The sequence below is a fragment of the Erpetoichthys calabaricus genome, chromosome 3 (assembly GCF_900747795.2).
Source record: "Erpetoichthys calabaricus chromosome 3, fErpCal1.3, whole genome shotgun sequence".
In the NCBI taxonomy this organism is placed as follows: Eukaryota; Metazoa; Chordata; class Cladistia; order Polypteriformes; family Polypteridae; genus Erpetoichthys; species Erpetoichthys calabaricus.
Window position 1 is genome coordinate 123,944,543 of NC_041396.2, and position 18,983 is coordinate 123,963,525.

General features: G+C 38.2%; 1 protein-coding gene across 1 annotated transcript in view; it reads left to right on the forward strand.

The window, feature by feature from the left end:
* Positions 1-18,983, forward strand: part of LOC114649345 (kinesin-like protein KIF13B) — a 664,407-nt gene that overhangs the window by 344,000 nt on the left and 301,424 nt on the right. The window contains exons 18-20 of the mRNA XM_051924704.1: positions 1,317-1,479; positions 7,796-7,942; positions 8,842-8,991. Coding sequence (XP_051780664.1) covers positions 1,317-1,479; positions 7,796-7,942; positions 8,842-8,991 — 460 coding nt within the window. The remainder of the gene's footprint in view (positions 1-1,316; positions 1,480-7,795; positions 7,943-8,841; positions 8,992-18,983) is intronic.

The following is an 18,983-nucleotide window of genomic DNA, read 5'->3' on the forward strand; positions in this document are numbered from 1 at the left end:
AGCTCACTACTCAAAACAGTAATTCTGGGAAGCGGTCAGAATCAAACCAGCAACCTCTTGATTATGAGTCAGCAGTTCTTACCGCTGCACCACCCAAACGGTGTTGTCAGCATCGTACCCTAACCTGATTTCTTTTTCTTTGGTTATATTCTTGAATAACGGTGCACTTGTTTTGTTATACATGTACTTTTTGTGAAAGTGTTTATTTGATATTTGGACTTCAGTCTTCACATTTCATGTCAAAATTTTGTCGTACTATAACATGAAAAAAAGCTTCTGTTTTAGCTATGTGTTCAACATTTCTTGCATTTCTCACATTTCCTGTCATCCTATATTTACATAGATCGTTGTAGACATGAAATACATGTGTTAAAAAAAATATGTATTATTTACCCTGTACAACTCCAGGTAACCTCACAATACGATAAGTAAGACTTGAGCTGGGAGAACTTTTTCCCTGAGTTGAGCTGTGCTGGTGGTGGTTTGGGATAACAGGCTGCTTGTGCTGATCGACACATTTACAGAACAAAAGACGCTAATGGAGAGGTGCCAATGAATTTAAGGTGGCCTGGGATTACAAGCTTTTTCGTAGATTTAGGGATTCTAGTGTTAACCAAAAGAAGATTAAGAGGAGACATGATTGATATGTTTAAAATTATGAAGGGTGATAGTACTGTCAATTAAGACACTTCTTTCAAAATGAGTTCATCAAGAACATGGGGACACAATTGAAAAAGTTTTCAATTTAAGAGTAAATTTTGCACAAACATTAGGAAGTTTTTCTTTACACAGAGAACCACAGGCACATGGAATAAGCTGCCAAGCAGTGTGGTAGACAATAGGGCTTTAGGGAATTTCAAAACTAGACTTGATATTATTTTAGAGGAATTAAGTAAATAGGAACGGCAAGCTTTGCTGTGCTAAATGGCCTATTCTCATTTGGATTGTTCTAAGGTTCTAAAAACCTTATGATTCTTGACTACAAATGAATTGGTGTTAGTTGGAATGGTCCTTCACTGTTTGTCAGAATGGAGGAGTGAGAAGAGAAATGTGCTGAATGGCTTATGTCTTTAATAATCCTGTTTGTCTTTCAAAGACAGTGCAAATTATGGAAGGCTACTGGGTACCATTAACTTAAACTCTTCAGCTTGCATTAAAATTTACAGTATTAAATATAATTTGGCTATGTTTCATCTGGAAATGAAGGAGAATTTTAAATAATTGACACTTCTGACATTTTTCTTTATTCAGTATACTATGTTTTTATATTGCTGTGGTTGTTTTAATTGCAAAATTTTATTTTGTTTTTCTCTTAGGGAAGAACTCCTAAGAGTTAGCCTACGGAAGTTAAAGGAGCAGATTGTAAGAGCAAATCTTTTGGTTCAGGAAGCTAGCTTCATTGCACAGGAGTTAGAAAAGAAAACAGAGTATTACGTAACCCTTCAGATACCAGCAAGCAATCTCAATGCTAACAAAAAGGTATGATTTATGAAAACATTAAAGTAATGTACTGTATAGTAATGCTATAGTAGCATGCTATAGAGTTTAAGCTACAGTATTTTTTGTTTTTAAAAGAACACTAACTTACGGTATCTGAGAATTGTTATTGTTGTGCAAAACTATGTTAAAAAGCAAAGATGAATACTTTTATTAAAACTTAATGATGTACTCTTAATACCTAAAAGATTGGTATTAAACCTATGCCTGTTTTAAATTTTTACTTTGAGTTTTATTTTATTTTTTTATATGTATTGAATCTTTTCTCACATAATTGTGCATCACAAGCTGCATAAGGTAAGCTTAAGTATACATTGTGTTTAAAAAAAAATATGATACCAATAAAAATGTTGTTTAATATACAGGTGATTCACTGATTCAGCATCCTGGGTAATTTATGTTATCCTCTTTTCTGTGTGGGTTTTCATCTATTTACTTGTGTCAGAAATTGAGTCATAACAAGGTTTGGGGCAGCCACCCGTACATTTGGTATCCTGGCTGCAAAGCTGCAAAAATATAAACAGCACAGATGTGCACTAAACCGAGTCCAAAACAGGACTGAGGGAATAGGGTAAAGGTGCAGACTTTTAAAGGGGAAGACAGAAAGTGAGGTCAAAGGGGTCGGGCTCACAAGGGTCTTCAGCCATAGGCTCAAGCCCGTACATAACATTACAGGGGCTGGAGCCAGCAAGGTCTTCATCCATAGGCTCGGACCCAGAAGTGACGTCAAGAGGGCCTGGTGGAATCTCCCGTGAATGGTCTGCAGGAAAGGGAGAAAAAGAGTCAGTGCACTCTGCCACATCCTGGTGTGATTTGGAATTGCCCTAATTCAAGCCCTTTGGCTGCCTCCCATGCGCACATGTGTCACAATTGTTATATTTTGAGCTGCATATTTGCAGTGTAAAAGAAGCAGTCATATACAATTTCCTTTTGGTGACAATATATCTGAGAAGTTAAAGCATATTACAAAAGAAAACAGCATAAAAACACATTATATACTTTTTATTAAGGTGATTACATAATTATAATAGGTATTTTTTGAAATAATGTAGTAAAGCCAGCTTTAATTTGAGACCACCAATTTTAAGGAATACCCCACCCAAAAAAAGGAAGTATTTTTAACATGCTACTTGCCCCATGATGTTTGTAGTGATGGCCAAGAAAAAAAATTAACCTTGTACTTTCAGAATGGAGAGAAAAAGTTTAAGATAATAGATGCCAGTCGTGACCAATGCTGTACAATGGGAAGCAATGTGGGGGGTGGGTGGGGGAGCTGAAAGAAACCCCACAACAGAAAAACTGTAAATACCCCAAAAATCTCAGAAATGCTTTGTTCTTCTGCTGATATGCCTTCAGCGATATCTTTTACAGGTAGCAAAACTTCACACCAGCTGTTACAGACTGAAATCAAAGGGTTCTTCTTTTTGGGCACATACACCATCATCATGGCACTGCCAGATCTAAACAGCATTGTGGCAAATTGCTCGCTTACTGAAATGACTTCAGCTGCAGGTGGAAGTCCCAGTTTACTTTATGGTGCCAAACAGAGTTGTGTTGCAGTCTATTCTCCAGTGAAAGTGCTGTGAAGAAGCTGTCTCTTATTACGGTCCTGCCTTTGTCCAGTCTGATAGCGGTCACGGGACATCGTATCTTTGATTGTCAGTACAACAATAGTGCTGAGCAGGCATCAGCAACAGCGCTGCTCTTGTAAAAAGAATGAAGATAAATGCCATCAACTCAGAGAGGGAGAGGCAAGTTCGTTGTACCACGTGAACATCACTGAGAGAATAAAACTAAATAATAAAAAAACAAGCACTAACTTTTACATGTAGCTAAAATTTACACCAGGTGTTACAGACTCAAATCAAATGCATGTTTTTATTATATTATAGTGTGTCCAGCAGGGGGTGTTAGCTCCCTTGTTGGGATGAGTTCTTTTGTAATTGCGGTGTGTTACATAACCTGAATCTATATAGATATGATATTAAAAGGCATTACCCCTCCTTTAGTGATACTGCGGTAAGAAATCACATAGGAGAAATAACTTAGCTTTCTTTAATGACGGCTTATGCTGCATAACAGACGAAGGAAGCTAAAGGCAAGAATCCAGTTTGGGAGAGGCGGCCCGATGTGTAGAGTCTGCCACTTTCGTCGCTGTGTTGGAAGAATTTTCAGGATCGGACGACATTATCTCCCATCCGTCCGTCGGCTTCAGAGGTGTGCCGGGCAATGTTCCAAGACTTTATACTCTTTCTTCATGTACAGGCCCCCACTTAGGTGAATAATACAATTCCAAACAAGGCAAAGAGGATACAACTTCATGCTGACTCTGACAGATGAAAAATAGTGCACATTTCCCCAGCTGTCTTTATCTGTCTTGTCTTATGCTTTGCCTAGCAGTTCTAAATGATGAGCCTCTGTGCTAAATCTGTGTCAACTGTGCATGTAAATGGAAAGAAAAGTAGATTTACAAAATATATTTGTACAGAGGACAGTGACGTATTAAACTTATGTTCTGATTACATATAGTAATAATAATAATAATAATAATAGTAGCAGCTCACTACTTAAAACGCTGAGCTCCTGGTCTCGAAACTGGTATCTTTGAGTTATAAGGCAGCAGTTCTTACCTCTACACCATTCCAGTATATGTATCAACTTCCTGTCAAGTGATATTTGAGCTCAGATATTAAACTTATTGACAGCAACATTTTTTTTTTTTTTTTTTTTTACTTTGGTTACATTCTTGAATAAAAACGCACGTGTTTATTTGATATCTGGACTAAAGTCTTCACACATTATACACTTCACGTCACGCCAGGATTATGAGTTTTTTTGTAGGCTTCAGGGATTTTAGTGTTAAAAGAGCAAAGACGCTCAAAGAAAACATGTTTACCAGGTGCTTACCAGATGCTGTGGTTATGAGCGTAGTTATTTTCAAGCAGCTGATCCAGTAAGAAAGGTATTTAATACACAGGTTAAATTCCGTTAGAACAAAGTCCATTTTAATGAAATCCTCATTTTACAAATTTTTTTGGTCCTGGCCAACTTTTAGAGAAAAACTCAATACAGCGAAGTCCATTTGTTCTGCAAATTTCATTACAACAAAGTTATTTTTCATTTAAAAGAAAGCTGCAAAATATGTGTACGTCTTCTGCATTTGTCTTAAAAATTGCGGTTCAGGAGCTCCCCTGAACAGCCATTTAAATTGCATGTTTATGTGGCTTGGTTTACTTGATAATTGTTACACTGTTGGAGCTGTGGATCTTGAGAAATTTTACTTCAGATTAGAGGCATTGTGGTTATATAACTGACAATTAGATTTGACTTCAGTTCTACTTGCGGAGCTCTAAAGGATATTTTCAGGTTTCTCAAGGTATGGTTTGACATTGATCAGATTAAGGATTAATTTTTGTCTTGCTCTACAGCTAAAGTGCTTACTGCTGAGCTTCCCTTGTGTTTATTCTACTCAAATCTGCTTAAAAAAATTAGATATTTTACCCTATGAACACCTCCACACCATAATCCTTTTTTTTTTTAATTCTTGCATTTGAATGTGCGTTCGATGCTAGCAAGAAGAAAATAGACGTTGCCATCGAATTTGACATTCTGCAGTCAAATTTGTTAACTGTACATTCTGAAAGATTGTGCTATGTTCTGACTCCATTATAACAAAATCCCTGTTTCAACTACTTATTTTTTTAATACGAATCCTACTACTGATTGTCATGTATGGTATTTGCATGTCCATCCTGTGTATCTATGAGTTTCTGTCTTCTGGTTATCCTACCAATCCACAAAGACATCCATCCATCCATTATCCAACCCACTGAATCTGAACACAGGGTCACGGGGGTCTGCTGGAGCCAATCCCAGCCAACACAGGGCACAAGACAGGAACCAATCCCAGGCAGGGTGCCAACCCACTGCAGGACACCCACACACCAAGCACACACTAGGGCCAATTTAGAATCGCCAATCCACCTAACCTGCATGTCTTTGGACTGTGGGAGGAAACCGGAGCGCCCAGAGGAAACCCACGCTGACACGGGGAGAACATGCAAACTTCCACAAAGACATGTATATGGTATTTGGATTGGTAATTCTAAACTGTCCTGAATGTGAGTGGATGAGTGAGTGAATGTGGGTGGGAAGGTGCATTTGTATGTACCCTGCATAGGACTGGATCCATATCAACACAGGCAGATTCACCACCGTTTGTGTGTCAGCTTTTATCCCTCCAGATCAGAGAATTTCCAGTTCTATTGTTTCAAAACACCACTCACATCTACAATTATTCCCAGTTTCTGATAAAAAGTAACTGTGTCAGATCTGGGGTGGGGGGGTCGGTTTTGTATCATGATCGTGACTGAGAGAATAAAAGTGGGAAAAAAAATGCTAACTTTTACAAGTACTATAAATTTGTACCGGCTGTTACAGACACAAAGCAAATGTATGGTTTTTATTGTATAATATTAACAATAAGAGCAGCTCACTACTCAAAATGGTAAATTTGCCGGGGAGACAGTTTCAAACTCACTACCTCTAGATTATAAATCAGCGGATCTTACCGTTACTCCACGGAACTGTGGTATTGTACGTGCACCTTTTGTGAAAGTATTTATTTGATATTTGGCCATCAGCCTTCACACATTATACAGTTTATGTCTACATTTTGTCATTTATTACTAAAACATGAAAAACGTTTCTGTTTTAACTATGTGTTTACATAGATTGTTGTAGGAACAAAACATATATCAAATTATTTCCCCTTTCAATTCTGGGTAGCTCACTCCCAGGTAATCAATCAAGGCAGGAACTGGGAGAACTTCTTGCCCCTTCTGAGGCGGTGGGGAGATGGTATAGCAGGCTGCTTGCTGCTTGGGCTTATCGACACATTTAGAAGACAAAAGGGGCTGACGGAGAGGTGCTAAGGGATTTAAGGTGGGCCGGATTTACAAGTTTTTTCGTTGGCTCTGTTATTTCTAGTGTTAAGTCATGGTTTCTCTAGTTTTTCGAATTAGACATTGACACCTCTGCATCTTGGTCATAAGTGAGGTGATAACAAAATTTACCATTAGTTTTGCACATTAGTGACAGTGATGAGAACATTGTACTAAATAGTGATAGTAAAGGATGAAGTAAGTCCTTAAACAAAGTTTTTGATTTTCCAATCATTCTATGTCCTTACCCTGACCTATGGTGAGGTGTATAGTGTAGTAAATAAGACTGTGAGTAGGAGCTAACAATCATTGAGTTATAAAACCATTTCTGAACTATTAAGCTAATCATTCTACATTGTTTGTAAGAAGTTTCCACATTAAATCCATATTTAACACAGAGGTTTTTCTGGGTACTTTTGCTTTTTGTCCATGGACCATAGACAGGTTAGGTTGAAGGACAGCTCTAAACTGGTTAGACCCAGTGCAAGTTTGTGAAAGCCTAGGTTTTTAAAGTGCTAACCTGTTGGATTGTGTCTTTATGCCTGACACTGTAAACTTGCTTTTTAATAACTGAATTTTATTTTTGATTAATGAATGGATTAATAAAATGAATGCAGGATTTAGACAAAAAATATTTGTACAGAATCCATCCATCCATTATCCAACCTGCTATATCCTAACTACAGGGTCACGGGTGTCTGCTGGAGCCAATCCTAGCCAACACAGGGCGCAAGGCAGGAAACAAACCCCGGGCAGGGAGCCAGCCCACCACAGGGCACACACACACACACCAAGCACACACTAGAGACAATTTAGAATCGCCAATGCACCTAACCTGCATGTCTTTGGACTGTGAGAGGAAACCCACGCAGACATGGGGAGAACATACAAACTCCACGCAGGGAGGACCCGGGAAGCGAACCCGGGTCTCCTAACTGCGAGGCAGCAGCGCTACCACTGCGCCACCGATTTGCACAGAATTTAAGGATATATTAGGTAGAATATGAGTAAAAACAATCTGTCATATAAAGAAGAGGAAGTTGACAGAAGTCAGATGTTGAGAGAGAGATATAGTAAATTAAGTTCAGTGTTAAATACACAAAAAGCAACATTTTAGATGTATGAATGAATGTTGAATTTTAGATTCAAAATACAGCTTTTGGAATAATTTGAAAAGAAATTCTAATAGCTGTTCACATCTCTATTGTGTTAAGATGCTATTAAAAAATTAAATACTTCAAAAAGTTGTACTGTATGCAGTATCCTGTCAGTTTAAAGCTGCTCTTTGTTTTGATGAAAACATTATCTTCAGATGTTTAATGATATTACTCTGATTTGTTTTTTTGTTCCTCTAGTGGGATGCGGTACTAAGTGAGCCAGCTGTGCATGTGCGCAGAAAGGGGAAAAGTAAACAAATATGGGCCTTGGAGAAACTGGAAAATAGACTTGTGGATATGAGGGAGCTTTACCAAGAGTGGAAGAACTTTGATGATGAAAATCCTGTATGGCTCATTACTTACTGTCTGCATGACCCTACTTAGTTTTCCTGTCAATGGTTTTCTTGCTGTGCCTTTATATCTTTGTATTTGCCTTTATCAAGTGTAAACATTACTTGTCATCATCTGGCGTATTTTCATGTATAGTCTGCAGCAATACAACATGCATTTCAGAAAATATATACCACCTGAATCTAAGGATGTTTGGGCCCAGCCAGTGCTTGCTTGGGTTACTACTGGAAGATGTGTTGGTGAGGCCAAAAGGGGTGCTTACCCTGTGGTCTTTGTGATGATCCGAATCACTCACTGCAGTGACAGATGCACTATACTGTTAAAATGGCACTGTCCTTTGGATAAGATGTAAAACCAAGGTCCTAACTCTTTCTAGTCATACAAAATCCCTAGATTTCCATTTGGGAAGAGTAGGGCATTTCCAGATGTTCTGGTTTAAATGACTACCAAAGCCTGGTAATTCTGGATGCTTAATCATCCCTTGTCCCTAACTGACCAACTATCTCACCACTTCACCATCTACTAACTAATGTGTGGTGAGCATATTGGTGTGGGAATGGTTGCCATCGCGTCATCCAAATGGTTGGTGGTTTTTGAAGTGGCTCCCCACTCTTTGAGTAAAGGGCTTGGAGTAGTTAGAAAAGTGCTATGTGAAATGTATTTAATCAATTATTAATCCTGAATGTTAGATTGAACAAGTTTTGAGTTAGTAAGTTACTTATATGTTTTTACTACTGATTATTTCAGCAAACTAAATGTTTTTTCTGGTTTACACTAAGTATTCTTGGTAATTTTCTTGCACCACTTCCTTTTACATTTCTTATACAATGTTATGCTTTTAAGTGTTTTCTTTTTAATTAATTAGATTTGTACCCATTCACTGTCTATTGTAGGTCATGCATTCATATTTAAAAAGAGCTGATCCTTTCTTTGATGAAGAGGAGAATCATACCTTGATTGGCGTGGCTAATGTTTTCCTTTCTTGCCTTTTCTATGATGTAAAATTTCAGTATGCTGTTCCTATCATTAGTCAAAAGGGAGAGGTGAGTATTTATCTGCAGTACATTTATTGTTAGTATTGCATGACTTTTGCATACATTATTCATTATTGTAACTTAATATTGGAATGTTTTTTACAAATTGTAAAGTTGTACAGTTGAAAGCACAAATAAGAGGAGAATGCTTCATATGGAGTGAAGTCCATCACTGGTGTCTATCCTGGAACCATTACTTTTTCTGAATTTCATTAACAGTAGAATCCCTGAAGCCCACGAAAATATGTTACAGATCAAATTAAATGTATGTTTTTATTATATATTGGTAATAATAATAGCAGCTCACTAGGACCCGGGCTCAAACCCGTGACCTCTTGATTATGAGGCAGCCGTTCTTACCTCTGCACCAGCCAAGCTGACATGTTTAGGTTGTTTCAATTGATATTTGAGCTTTGTTTTTTATACATGGACAGGAATATGTAAATTGAATAATTTCTTTTTCTTTGGTTTTATTCTTGAATAAAAGCACTTGTTTTGTTATACCTTTTGTGAAAGTGTTTATTTGATATTTGGACTGTCATTCTTCACACATTATACAGTACATTTCATGTCAGCATTCTTGTTCAACATTTCTTGCCTCGCATTTCCTGTCATCCTACATTTACACAGATCTTTGTAGACATGGAACACACATGTAATATATTATTTACCCTATACAATTCCAGACACCTAACTCCGAGATAAAGAGACTTCAGCTCTGAGAATTTTGCGTCTGAGTTGACTTCAGCTGCCTTGGTGGTGGATGGGATAATAGGTTGCCTACTGTGCTGATTGACAGATTTGCGAAACAAAGACGCTGATGAAGAGGTGCGAGAGAATTTAAGGTGGCCTGGCATTACAAATATATTCGTAGGCTCCAGGGATTCTAGTGTTAATGACAGATTTCAGTGTAGTTAGTAAACTTGTGAAATTTGCAGATGATACTAAAATTGGATGTATGTAGGGATTTATGTTGACACAACATTTCATAATCTAAACAATGTAGACAAGTGATTAAAATGGCAAATGTATTAGGTTATATTGTTAAAACTGTTAAATGTATATCAAGATACATTATGCTCACAAGATTCATTGCACTAGTTAGACCACATTTGGAGTATTGTGTGCAATTCTGGTCAGCACACTACAAGAAAAACATAGCAGCATTCAAATCTTCGTAGAGGAGAGCAACCAACTGCATCCCAGGACTTACGGACATGTTGTAATCTGACAGACTATTTAAACCTGTTTTAGTCTGAAGCAGAGGAGACTTAATAATACAGGTTTTCAAAATTCTCAAAAACATTGATAAAGTAGATCCAGCAGAATTCTTTTATGTTAATGGTGAATCACGTTCTTGAGGATGCCAATGGAAATCAAGGGAAAGTACATTTGGGACTAAAGCCAGAAAGCTCTTTTTTTATGCAAAGAGTGGAGGTAATCTTGAACGCTGGGCCATGCAGTTGAAGCTATCAGCTAAACAAACTAGCTTGATTGAATGAATGGACTCTTCTCATTTGTCAGATATCTTATTTTCTTATGTTCTTATCTGACAAAGGTTGCTGTTTTAACAATAACCATTATCTTTTAAATTGTTTTTTCAGCAAGTGACAATACAGATAACTTGGATCTCTAAATAATAGTGGTTCATGATGCTTAATAATGATTTACACTGCATGCAGTGAATGCCTTTTCATTTAACTTGTAGCCATCTTCTGGAATGCATCTTTGAATGATAGTAAGTGATATGCACCGTGCTAAGATTTGAAAATTCATCTTTGTCTCAATTATTTGTGGAGAATCCACAGTACTCAGAAAGTGAAAATGCCATTCCACAAGTGTTTGTAGTGAAGGTAAGGTGATTGTCTACTCCAAATTGCTTGAGCGAGTAAGGCGAGATCAAGCACGGGTAAAATGCGTGTTGAAAGAAATCTCTCAGTCCCAAAGTTCGTTTTAAAATTATTTAGTGAAAGTTAAAAGCAAATAATCCACACAAGAACAAAAGAAAAAATAGTTACACACGTAGAATAAAAGGCAAAAAAAGGAAAAATGTACTGTATCTTCTCCAAACTTAGCTTTTCTTGAGAAACTTTAGTTATTTCTGTACTTTAAAGTTCTTTACTTCTTCTTTCTATACTTAAAGGTTCTTAATTTCTTCTTCTGTACTCCTTAAAACCCGTTATCTCCCAAATTAATTTTTTTTTAATTTTTTTGTTTCCGTTGTAAAGTTATTGTCATTTGGAGTCCCTGGAACAGAAAAACCATGTAATCATGTTTCTTTTTGTTTACTTATGTAGATACAGCCTGTCCTCTAAATAGGACACTGGGATGACTTCACATAACAGAAGCTCTATGTACAATATGAGAACATATACATTTATTGCTCACAATTATGTCCTTACAAGAAAGTTACCAAACATAAGAGGAATCATAGTCCAAATGCCAACACTACTTATCATGAAATGGCTGAAAGCAAGTACGGCAAAGTGTTGTATTGCACTTGTTGCAATATGTTTTAGGCTTGCCTTTGCATCCTTCACGCTGACAGCGACGCTGTTTATCCCTCTGCATCAAAAAATGTCCCACGCCATCATATCGCATCATGTCAGCTCCTGTTGGTAGTCTGGGCACCCTGGGTCTTCCTGCATGCTTGCATTGGACAGTGGTCTTCAAATAAACTATGGCAATTGCTCGTCTGAAATCCTTCAATGATATGGCATTTCCCCCATGGATACTTTTGTGCAGAATCCACGCATTCACTATTGCCATGTCAATGCAGCGAGTAAACAGGGGCCAGTACCATTTCTTTCCACGTATAGAAACACAGTATTTTGAAACAAGCCAGTCATGATGGTCAACACCGCCCATGTATGCATTGTAATTATATATCAAATTAGGCATTTTCACCGTGCTCTTTTCTTTCTGGCTTTTTACACGTCGCTTGACATCATGAAGCGGCTCAATAGAGTCATGATTAGTGGCAACTGTTACAATGTTATTGTCGTGCCAACGCACGAGAAGTACCTCTGACGTTCTGTCATAGACGTACTCACTGGCACCACGATCTGATTTTTTCATCTCTTTTGATGACTTCATTGGACATGTTCTATTGATCCTGTTTTCTCTAATGGTAGCGGTTGCTCGAAATCCTCTATCTGCCAGTTGAGAGAGCAGATCCATGTTTGTAAAAAAGTTATCAAAATACAGAGCATAGCTGCTTGGATCAGCAATATGTTGTACAGCATTCAAGACAACGCGAGAACCAAGTGGCACATCTGTTGCAGTTGTTTCCTTTCCACAATACAATGTGAAGGTGTAACAGTATCCTTCGCTGGAGCAAATGGCCCAATATTTATACCCAAATCTGATCGGCTTTCCCTTTATAAATTGTTTCAGGCTGTTTCTCCCATAATATTTCACGATCATCTCATCAATGCTGATATTGGGTGTAAAATAGCCAAATTTACAGAAATTCTCATTCAAGAGTTCAAACAACGGCTTCACCTTGAATGATCGGTCACCTATGTTGCTGTCTGCAGTAGAATTGTCCACAAAATGAATATAACTTTTCAATTTCTGAAATCGGTTTCGGGACATAGCATTCTTGACAATAGGTACGACAAGATCTTCTGCATCACTCCAATAGTCTGCTTCTGACGGGACTTTATGATATCCAGTTATAATCAAAATCCCAAGGAAGACCTTCACTTCTTCAGTTGATGTATGAAATTCATGATCATTCCTAAAATCTGTTGAATAGCGAACTGTTTCTTTACAGATTAGGTCATATATCTCTGGCGAAAAGAACTCCTCAAAGAGTTGCACAGGATTATGTTGGGCTAAAGTTTGTCTCAGATTATTTTCTGCAACACCGGCGGCCTGTCCATTCAGAGCAGATGTCTTTGGGAAGACTGGCTTCTTCTGCTTTGTCCAGGACGGCGCAGGACATTTCTTCTTCCTTGGCCGTTTCGCTGGAGGTGCAGAACTTGTTGATGGTTGATTCTCTTCCTTTTCAGCGTCATCCCCCTCATTTTCAAACAATGTGTCGTCTTCCATGTCTTCTCCAACCATTTCGACTTCTAGCTCTCCCGGAACATCAGCAACAGTTACATTTCCTGCATTGGCAACGTCCTCATCCCCTTCATCTTCGTCTGACAATTGACTGGTATTTGGCGGTAGCACACAGACAGTAGCTTTCGAGTATTTTTCCTCGCAGTCTTCCAGAAGCTGTGACACTTCATCTAGGGTGATGCACCTTTTTGCCATGTCTCGCTACGCAAAAAAAGATAAATAAGGTGCGCTTTAGATATAGGCACTATATGCATGCGATCATCCCAATGTCCTATTCACAGGACAGTGGAAAATGTCGCAGAATAACGTCTATGTAAGTGCGATTAGAATAATAATAATAATAATTTTTTGCATTTATATAGCGCTTTTCTCACTACTCAAAGAATACAAGTTAGCAATACGGAGAGTTAGATAGTTTACTTACATTGCGTCAATCTCTCCGTCCCAGCAAACTAGCACAAAATGTCCAGACTCGCCGTCACAGGTAGGGAACATCAGAAGCTGCCTCCAAAGACACAAAGCACAACCTGTCGCCCACACGCTATATGGCACATGGCCGCTTTCGCGGAAGTGTTGTGATGCACAACCTCAAGTCTGCTGTGAATGTACCCCGGATCACGTGGTTGCTTCGTTGCGACAGATATAGGCATATATGTCGCTGTCCTACAAATAGGACAGTGGGAGATAACGGGCATATGGTACAGTACTTAAATAAGCACTGTTTTCTTAGAGTTGTTTCACACACTCAAAAGGCCCATAGGCCCTCAGGCACAGTCACGGTTTAAAACCGTATGCCTCTACACCGTACACATGGCAAGGCTGTCACCAACTGAAGAATAATGTTTACTCAAAGCTGTTAGAAATGGCAAGAATATACCAATACAATTCTACCTATGGGTGTTATAGGAACCTCCCATAGATTATGCATTGTCATCTTGTAAAATATTTATGAATCATATATACTGTAACTAGGAAAATGGCTCTTACATATCTGGCCCCTAATTGTTTGTGCTAGGGCAGAAATCAGTTACTTTAACATTACTTAATAAGAGCCTTCACTACTTTACTTAACTTAAACCAAACTTAAGAAACTTAAAACTTAAATTCTACTATAAAAACACAAACACAATTAAAATTAGACATGCAAAAAGAAAAATTAGTCATTTCAATCATTTGCTGCTTCCTGGAACAGGCACAGTTTGTTGTTCACAAGTCTGTCCAGTGTGCCGGTCTTGGGTTGCACACAAACTCTTCTGACTGCCCCTTTGCATCTGGCATTGTCTTAATGATTTGACCCTTTACCCAGGAGTTACAGGGTGTAGCATCTTGTAATTACGCTCACAATGTCCAATTTCTTTATGAACTTGTTACATAATGAGTGTAGCAATATGTGAATTCTTCTGAATGATTGCAGGGTGTTTTGCCTTTTCTGGCATAGCTGATTTGCTGCGTCCTCCGCCAACTCTCAATATTACTTCTTGCAGGACTGAGTCCTGTTTGTTGATTTTACTACCTTTCTTTACAAGCTGATTTTTGTGCAAGGCTTTAACCTCCTCTGGGTAAGCTTGTAGTTGACTGAGGCGAATAAGTTCATCTTGTGCTTTAGACAAGTCATTTAGAGACAATGGTTTTTGCCTCATTGTTGATTTATATTCCTTCATATGTTCTGAGATTAGTGTCTTTTGTTTCTCTGGGCTGTGTCCAGATTGACTGACTGTATATTGAATTGCCTTTCTCTCTACTTTCAGACGCAGTAGCACTTCTTTGAACTTGAGGAACCAAGCTATTGCTTTCTTTAAATTGAATCATTTTGAGTAGTACTCCACAAGTCTTTTTACTGGTTCAATTTCTTCTTCTACGCTTGCAAAATTTGTTACACACCTTTTGATTTCCGGATCGACGTTAATGAACAGGTCCATTTCGTCCGGTCTCTTAGGCCATTCATGCTGTGGTTGTAGCAGGAATTTTGGGCTTTGTATCCAAGTTTTACTTTTGATGAAGCTTTCTATTATCGAACCTCTTGATGCTCAGTCCGCAGGATTTTGTGAAGATGCGATATATCTCCATTGTGAGGGTTGTGTGTGCTCTCTTATCACTGCGAGTCTGTTGGCAACAAAAATTTTGTAGCGTGCACTTTCATTTGCAATGTACCTTAATTCTGTCATGCTGTCAGTTGAAAAGATTGATTCGTGCAGGGGAATCTGTAGTTCTTGTTTTAACATTTTGCCCATTTTGACTGCTACCACTGCTGCTATAAATTCTAACCTTGGTATAGTGACAGGTTTTAGTGGTGCCACTCTTGATTTCCCCATTAGAAATGAACAATGTCTCTCATTTTCTTTGTTAGTCAGAAGGAGGTAGGAAACAGTACCATACCCGTTTTCTGAAGCATCTCCAAAATGATGCATTTATGTGGTCATTATTTGTCCAAATCCAGGCGGTTTAATGCACTTGTCTACATTGTAATCCACAAGTAGCTGCAAATCGTCCATCTAAAAATCCAAGTGGGTCATATATTGAACTGACCACTGACAGAATACCACGTCTTGTAGCAGGTTTATCTTGATGCTTTACCTGAAACTTGAAACTGTCAGTCTGTGTGCACCTAAGGCTCTTTCAACTGGTAACAAATCATGGTTTAAGTCCAAGTCTTTTTGATCTATTACCCTGTTTTCTTCAGGAATAGACATCAAGAGTGCTCTACTATTACTTATCCATTTTGTAAGATAAAATCCTCCCTTTAAGCAAAGGGTTTAAAGATCTTTGGCCAATTTTATGGCTTGTTCTTCTGTAGCAACTGACTTTTAACAGTCATCAACATAGAAATTATGCAATACAGTGTCAACTGCTTCCTCTGTAGCTGTGTCTCTTGCATCCTCTGCTGTTCTTCTTAAGGCAAAAGAGGCACAACTCGGTGACGAAGTAGCACCAAAAAGATGCACTGTCATTTTGTATTCCTCTAGTCCATTGTTTAGATTACCCTCAGGCCACCACAGGAAATGAAGAAGATCTGTGTCTTCATCTGGAACTTTCACTTGATAAAACATTGATTTAATGTCTGCTATGAGAGCAATTGGCTCCTCTCTGAATCTTGTAAGAACTCCAATGAGTGTATTAGTTAAATCGGGTCCTTTTAGCAACTGTTCATTTAGGAAAAAGCCTTGGTAAGTGGCTGTACAGTCAAAAACCACTCTAATTTTATTTTTCTTTGGATGATATACTCCATGGTGAGGGATGTACCACACTCTCTCGTTTTCAAGGGTCTGCTGTTCAGTGGGTACCTTAATGGCATATCCTCTGTCTAAAATGTCTTTCATGAAAATTTTGTAATCCTCATGGAATGTTGGATACTTTGTAAGTTTCCTTTTAAGTCCAATAGCACGTTGTTCTGCAATACATTGATTGTTTGTCACTTTAAGAGTCTCATCTTTAAAGGGTAGATTAATGCAATAGTGTCCATCCACAGCCTTGCAGTATTTAATAATAATAATAATTCATTACATTTATATAGCGCTTTTCTTAGTACTCAAAGCGCTATCCACACAGGGAGGAACCGGGAAGCGAACCCACAATCTTCCACAGTCTCCTTACTGCAAAGCAGCAGCACTACCACTGCGCCACCTATTTGAAGCTATGCGCATGAATTTAATGTCCTCCTGAGACATTTCCTCTTTTTCTTCGTAACTGCGTTCTGGAAAGTCTATATTGTATCGTTGGAGTAACATTTGTTCTACCTCCATTATTGTCACATGATTGACTGAATAACTTTACAGTCTTTCTTTGTCTGAGTCCTTTATCAATTTATTAACAATCCACCCTCAGAATGTTTTCACAGCATAAAGTCTTTCATCTTCACTATATGATTTGCCATGGCTCCATAACTTTACGGGCATTTGTACTTAACAACAACAATATTAATAATAGAATTGTGATTACAATATTAGTGCTTTGGTCAGCATTTTTCTGGGGTAGATGCACATCTTTTAAATAGATAGATAGATAGATAGATAGATAGATAGATAGATAGATAGATAGATAGATAGATAGATAGATAGATAGATAGATAGATAGATAGATAGATACTTTATTAATCCCGATGGGAAATTCACATTCTTCAGCAGCAGCATACTGATACAATAAATAATATTAAATTAAAGAATGATAATAATACAGGTGAAAAAAAAAAACAGACAATAACTATGTATAATGTTAAATATTAACGTTTACCCCCCCTGGTGGAATTAAAGAGTCGCATAGTTTGGGGGAGGAACGATCTCCTCAATCTGTCTGTGGAGCAGGACAGTGACAGCAGTCTGTCGCTGAAGCTGCTCTTCTGTCTGGAGATGACATTATTTAGTGGATGCAGTGGATTCTCCATAATTGATAGGAGCCTGCTGAGCGCCCTTCGCTCTGCCACAGATGTTAAACTGTCCAGCTCCATGCCAACAATAGAGCCTGCCTTCCTCACCAGTTTGTCCAGGCGTGAGGCGTCTTTCCTCTTAATGCTGACAAATAAGACAATTTCTTGACATTTTCCTGCATAGGGATGTTCTCCCTTTTCACTGGTACAGGGTTCAGTGTGAATGCTTTTGGTAAATCAAAAAATGTATTTTCCTCTATTCCACAGACTTGTAATTCTGTTAAGACTGTACACTTTACTAATTTCTGTTTATTTACTTTGTCTCTTTCTACAGTGCTGATGTAGATGTGAGACTTTCTTCCAGAAAGATTTAACTGCTCTTGCAAACTTTCTGTGCAAAATGTAACTGAGCTGCCAGTCTTTTAGAGCATGTGTTTCTACACATTTTTCACACATTTCAGACTTAAATTTAACTGGAGTCACAGCTAAGACACACTCTTTACCGGCCCCGGTATCAGTACAAGTCTCTAATGGTTCAACAGAAAAAAGGGCAGAAGAAACGTTCTTCTCTTCCCACATAGCGTTCTCCTCTTTAGGAGGTGTGGCTTTATTGTTGGTGCCTTTTTCCTTATTCATATGCAGAATTACTGGATGAAATTGAGAGCATTTGCTACATTTAATCTTCTCTTCACAATTTTTACTAAGATGTTCTTGTTTAAAGCACTTAAAGTGTAAGCCTTTAGATTTGAAAAAGTCAATTTTACTTTCATAAGTTAGTGTCTGAATTGCACTGCATTCATTAAGATCGTGATTTTTGTTGCAAAAAGACAGTGCTTACCGCTTGTGCGTCCAGCCGTCTCCGCCGTTTTGACTGAGGTGTCTGAATCCCTTTTTTCGTCTGCAGCAGAAAAGTTTATAACGAAACTGCTTTCTCTCAGGACGCCTTTCAAAGGATACTCCTCATGATTAGTGTGGTCCTTTTCCTTCTTAAAGGTATGGCTTTGTAGAGCCATACACGGGATCCAAAGCTGATGTTGTCTGTTCGTCCAGAAAGTTCACTGGATCGGAGAGAGGGGTTTGTCTGCTCTCCGTACTTTCAATACTCTGAACTTTGCATTGCCACGGTGCTTATAGGTCTTGAGGAAGTTTGGAAACTATAGTACGAAGGTTATCATTACTTTCAAATTGTTGTCCACTTTGTAAGTCGGGCATAATATTTGTATATCCGCCAGGAGAGATCACATAATCGCTCAGACCTTCTCCTGTCCGTGGCTGGTTTCCATAAAGACTTTCGAGCTTTATTCTGGCTTTTGATAACCTTCTAACGGTGACAAGTATTTACAGTTTTTAACAATCTCGTGAGGTGGACCTTTAGTAAACTGTGCCAAGAAGTCATTTTATCTCTCGGATTCCCTATTACTTCATTGATATCTCGGTCAAATGCCCTAATAAAATCCACATATTTCAAGGAATCGCCGTCAAATATTGGAATCTTTCTGTATGGCACATAAGGCACTTGAGTCTTATACTGTTGTTCTTTCTGTTGATCGTGACGCTTATCATAAAGCGG